This window comes from Chelmon rostratus, chromosome 1, assembly GCF_017976325.1.
Source record: "Chelmon rostratus isolate fCheRos1 chromosome 1, fCheRos1.pri, whole genome shotgun sequence".
Classification (NCBI taxonomy): Eukaryota; Metazoa; Chordata; class Actinopteri; order Chaetodontiformes; family Chaetodontidae; genus Chelmon; species Chelmon rostratus.
The window spans coordinates 30927235-30932953 of record NC_055658.1 but is presented as its reverse complement, the minus strand read 5'-3'; the positions used below and the strand labels follow the sequence as shown (position 1 = coordinate 30932953).

General features: G+C 47.1%; 1 protein-coding gene across 1 annotated transcript; it reads right to left on the bottom strand.

Moving 5' to 3' along the window:
• Positions 1 to 664: 664 nt before the first annotated feature.
• LOC121609254 (alpha-2Db adrenergic receptor-like) lies at positions 665 to 5308 on the bottom strand. Its single transcript, XM_041940841.1, has 2 exons — positions 4997 to 5308; positions 665 to 1816 (listed from the first exon to the last, which is right to left on the bottom strand). Exons 1-2 carry the CDS (start codon positions 5306 to 5308, stop codon positions 665 to 667), a joined length of 1464 nt encoding a protein of 487 aa, XP_041796775.1.
• Positions 5309 to 5719: the final 411 nt, after the last annotated feature.

Sequence of the window (5719 nt, the reverse complement as noted above, 5' to 3'; positions counted from 1 at the left end):
CTGCGCAGTGTCAACAGAGCACTGCTGCTGCGTGAAAAACCGCTAACTTTCATTCAGCTTTCTGTTCCTAATGTCTGCTCGAAGTTAAAGTTTAAACTTTAAGTGCTGCTGGTCTTTAGTTACTCCCAGGCACAGAAACACATTAAAAACTTGTGTATTTTTCCTTAAACACACTTGTTTTTTCTCAGTTTCTTGTAAGTCAGCTCTTTGTCAGTGCGAGGGCTGCAGAGCGGGTCGGCTGCTCGCTGCAGGGCGCAGACATCTCGGAGCTCCGTGGGGACTGAGCTCGCTGCCCTGCGGCCAATTTCCTCTAATTAACATTCGAGTTCAGGCGCAGCCCAAGTCGTAATGTTGGACTGTCATTGCATCAAGGAGGCAGAGTTTGAAGCACCTGCCGACACAGCATCAGGGTGTCATCATCATCTTCCTCTGGCTTGCTTAGAACAGAAAGTGATTATTTAATAAATCAGTGAGTGGTTGAATAATAAATCAATACTCAGGCTGTATGACGAGCCCTTTAATGTCGGTATGACAGCACAGTGGAAAACAGGATTAAAACTGTGTGCGCACACATCTGTGTTTGACTGTGTGCGTGTTTCTGTGTGTGTGTGTGTGTGTGTGAGCAGAGGCTGCTCGCACACACAAACACACGCACATTCACGTCTTATGTTCGTTTATGAGTTTCAAACAGAATCTTCTTGAAGGCCCTCCTGAAGTCTCGGTTAAAGATAGTGTATATGATGGGGTTCAGGCAGCTGTTGCAGTACCCGATCCAGAAGAACAGGTTGAAGAGCGTGTCGGGGATCGTGCAGTTCTCTCTGCAGACGGCGTGGAGGCTGTAAGTGAAGAAAAATGGGAACCAGCAGAGGACGAAAACCCCCATCACCACGGCCAGAACGAACGTGAAGCGCTTCTCCCTCATTTGCGCCACTTTGTTTTTGGACAGAGACATCTGCCGGCTGCGGAGGGGCACCGGAGAGGGGAGCAGGAAGTGGTGGGAGCAGTGCTCGGATGAGGCCCACGATATGGAGGCGCAGGAAGGGGGAGGAGGAGGAGGCTTCAGGCTGCTTGCGGTTCCCTCTGCGCCCTTCCCCTCGTCTGTTTTCGCACTCCCGGCGGCTCTCCTGGGGAAGCGGAGAGCCGAGGAAAACGAGGAGGAGGTTTTAATGTCCACTTCGCAGCTCCTCTCCTCTAAGTCGATGTCATCCAGCTCTCCTCTCCTGTGACCGCTGCTGTTGCTGTCCACGTTGGAGGAGCTGTGCTGGTTTGCGGGCCGCGGGCTGTCCAGCTCATGCTGGGATTTCCCGCAGCCGGCTCCCTTTCTTTGGCAAGTCCTGGCGGTGCCCACGAAGCAGGTCTCGGACTGCGACGGCTGCCGCTCCATCACGTTCTTCGCCACAAACACAGTGGAGGCCCGCTGCTTGGCAACGCGGTAGATCTTACAATAAACCAGTATCATGATGACTCCCGGGGCGAAGAAGGACACGAGGCAGGAGGAGAGGATGTACCACGTCTGGTTGATGAGGAGGCACTCCTGCCTCCGTGTGTCGTTCTCCTCCGTCTCCAGATCCTCCTCTTTATGTGTCATGAGGAGCGGCGGCGAGGAGATGACGATGGATATGAGCCACACGATGCTGATCATCGCTTTAATCCGTTTGGGCGTCCGTTTGCGGTTGTAGCTGACGGCTTTAGTGACAGACCAGTAGCGGTCGAGGCTGATGGCGCAGAGGTGGACGATGGAGGAGGTGCAAAAAAGGACGTCCAGAGCCAGGTAGAAGGAGCACCAGGTGGAACCAAAGTACCAGTAGCCCATTACCTGGAAGAGGAGAAGCCAATTAATGTTAATGATTCATTTAAGCCCCAGTAATGACCTGCGGGGGGAAGAAAGGCTCAGGCAGGCAGGCCTCAGACGAGACGCCTAAAGGAGAATTTCACCTTAAAATAGAAAGTCAATATCTCATTACAGACATGTTGGCTGAAAATGTATTTAGTTTGTGGGAAAGCCTCTCGTGAGCTTTCCCCTGTGGTTTCACATCACGCAATCTTTTCACAGCGGATTCCTCCACAGTGTGTGTGCTGCACTCAAAATGAAGTCAACATTTATCCCTTCATCACCTGCGTTTTCCTCACTGTCAGGTGACAAAGAGGTAAATACTGGACTTCCTCAGCTGCAGTGCAGTTGCTTGGCTACAAAGAACGCTTATTATCAATATGCTGCATGAGCTTTTCTGAGGAGCTTCTCAGTTTATTTGAAATGTGGATCTGCTGAAGTTCAGAGAGGAAAGATGGAACTAGACCTTCGCAGGAGTTGGAACAATGAACTGATTAATGAACAAAACATTAATCAACAGCAATCTTGATCTATTAATTTTTATCATTTATAAAACAAACCATTCTCCAGGTCCACCTTGTTGAGTTTCAGACGGCGTCATTGAGAATCAGCCCTGAATGATGCTGGACTTTTCAGTCCATTGTTTCCATGTTTGACAGCAGAAATGTCAACAAAGACATAAGTATAATAAAAAAAATCATGATTTTGATGGTTGTTTAAGACGCACTGAGCTCTGGCAGACAAACTATGTCCTGGAGACACTGTTGAAACCTTTGCATGACTTTTTGACGTTTCCTGTTACCAGCTGAAATATACGCCCACACCGAAGTCTGCAATAAGCTACTATTGACTGATATACTGACATCGACTGCTTAGCTGTTTAGCTCTAATCGTTAATTGAATATCTTGGGGTTTTTCGACTGTTGTTCGGTACAAACAGGCAATCTGAACATGTCACCATAGTAACTTCTGATGGATGCTTTTGTTATTTTTGACATTTTCTAGAGAAAAAGATTCATCAGTAAAAGAACAAGACAGCCATGCTAACGACTCTGTAGGTTGTGGTTACACACAGCAGTGCTTTAAGCTAAATGCTAACATGCTCACAGCAACATGCTGACTTTTAGTGTGTTTACCATGGTCAGCCTCTTAGTTTAGCATGTTGGAATGCTAACATTAGCTATTTAGCACGATACACAAACTAGAGCTGAGGCTGATGGGAGTGAGATTAGTTTTTCCAACCATTGGTTTTCGAGATGATTCACATGTTCACTAAAGGGGAACATTAATGTCGGAACCAAAATTCAATGGCTGTTAACGCAAGAGAGATATTTCAGTGCTGCTACTCCCGTGCAGGGGTGTGTGTGGATGCAGAGGTGGAACCAGGAGAGGTGGGGTTGTTGTGAAGTGAGTGGCTTCAGAAAAACAGATTTCATCCAACATTTAGGATGTCAAGAGCAACTTTTAACTACGACCCTCGCAGCGAGGCGCCCAGTTCAAGCGAGTGATGTGAAAGTCGCACAAATTCCAGAATGAATGCTCAGACTGAGATCCAACTGACCTGGGTCTGATTTAGGACCACATCTGAAAGTGGGCCAAATCAGAATTGAAAAGATCAGATTCCATGTGTTTTGTGCCGGAACACAAAGATCAGAGCAATTCATACAATGACTTGCCTTAATTAAGTGAAATAAAAAAACCAACAGCCAGAAAACAGGGGAAACAGATACTGCAGGACGTGAAGTAAGATTAGATGTAAAGCAGACAAAAGAGCCAGGATGACCCAAAGCACCACACAAGTGTCGTGAACAAAAGCATGTATTTAGAAAAAGTTGTCCTACAGGGAGGAAGAGCAGCCGAGATGAACCCAAAGTATCAGCCGGTCTGCAGCTGACAAGACAATCACAGACATGAGAAGAGACTCCAGGTAGATTTAAAGGATTACTGGCTGATGAAAAGCGGGGACAGATCAGTCAACTGGGTGCACGAGGGAACAGCAGAGAGGAAACAACAGCTCTATATCGAGCAGACACCCACCAACCTGAGAAAGGTAAGAATAATGTAATACAGCCTCGAACTATTCTGCTAACAAGTCGAGATGCTCTCACGTTGACTTTCAGAGGAGATCCTAGAGGTTTTAACCAGGAAATATTCAACTCTATTTCAATCTATGGATCACCTCAGGAAACCCTGGTGAGGATACCAGAACTATGAGGTGCGATTTCTCATCCGTTCCAAGCTGTCTGCAAAGTGGGTTTAGGTGTGAGGACTGTTCTTGTGGGTAACATAACTGTTTGAAAATGTACCAAATCCATCGCCAGCTGCCAAAGTGCAAAGTCGTCAAAGTCCGAAACTTGTGAGCTAAGTTTTGTGATCGGTGGATTTAATTGATCCACAGCCACAGTTTGGACTTGCCGTCATCAGACACGTCACACAGACTCCAGCCAATAGGAGCGGCTTGTGCATCCCGGCAACCCCTTTTTATCCAAGCTTCCCGTCATCTCGGTTCCACCAGCGCTGGGATTGGATCTGAATAAAAGCATTTGACGGGGAACTGACTCAGGAACAGTGTGCCGCTCTGTGAGTTCTACTTATTTTTCCTGTACAGAGGAAGAGCTCGGCGAAGAAGAGGTGGAGTTAGGCGACTTTAGCTGGTTGGATGGATTTTATATCATGCCAGCGGTTGGCTCTAGGGAACGCTCCACCACTCTGATCCAGACTGAATCATCTCAACAACTATTGGATGGATTGCCATTGACTTTAGTAGAGCTATCCATGGTCCCCTGAGGACGCGTCCTCATGATTCTGGTCATGTTTGACCCTTCCTGTAGGGACCGAAACGTCTCACAACTGACAGACGTTTGTGGTCTTTGTGAAATTTGGTGATTTCCCGATTTTTTTATCTTGTGGCAAATATCAATTAATCAATACTTTGGTTAAACTAGAAGTTTGATTTTCTACCCATTGATCGCTACAGCCTCACAGAGCTCTAGACTCTTCATTATCTTCTTCTTCTGCATGTACAGATGTCATTCACATCTGGCTGCGATCTGACCGCAGCATGAATCTGTTCCTGTTTTAACATGTGTTTTATCTCGTTCACATAAGATGTCCTGATTCAGGTTCTCTGTGGAAATGGAGTCTTAGAGAAAACTGTGTCCTCACCTCATTGGCCAAAGAGAAGGGGATGACCAGCGTCGCCACCAGTATGTCTGCAGAGGCCAGAGACACCAGGAAGAGGTTTTGAGGCGCCCTCAGGGCTCGGCTGGTGAACACCGCCACCACGACCAGCACGTTACCCACCACGGTCCCCAGGATGATGACTGTGACCACCAGCACGATGAGCACCGATGCCACCTGCGAGTGAGGAGGTAGAGGAGGAGATCTCGGCGAGGAAGAGGACGTCTGGTTCTCCAGAGACGAGTTCGGTGGTAAAGTGGCCGGCATCGTGGCCGTGACTACGTCCAACAAGTCCATCCTCGTTAAATGACCAACATGATGCCCGTTTTCTTCCCTCCAGCGCGTCGCTGCAGACAGAGTCTGTCTTCATGCCAACCAGTAGGAAAATAACAGAAAGTACAAGAATGAGAAGAAGCCAGAGAACGAGTCTGCCAGAGAATTCAAAGCTGTCTCTTTGCTCGCAGAAGAAAAACAGCAATAACATCCTCACCAGCTTCAAAATATCACATTTTTAAAATTAAATTATCTCTCTTTAAAAGAATGATAATAAATACACATGCGTGTGCACTGCAGTTATGGCCAACACTTCATCATATTGTGCTATAAAACATGCTGCTTCATTCAGCGTTCATGCACCAGTGACAGAAGGATTTGATGCATGATTCAAGTTAGGATTTAAAGAAAAAGTCATACCTGTTAAAATATCCG

Excerpts from the sequence above, each read along its gene's own strand:
- LOC121609254 (XM_041940841.1), bottom strand. The coding sequence starts at position 5,308 with ATGGACTTGTTGGACGTAGTCACGGCCACGATGCCGGCCACTTTACCA. Across the intron at positions 1,817-4,996 it reads CCTTCTCTTTGGCCAATGAG|GTAATGGGCTACTGGTACTT; the intron begins GTGAGGACACAG and ends CTCCTCTTCCAG.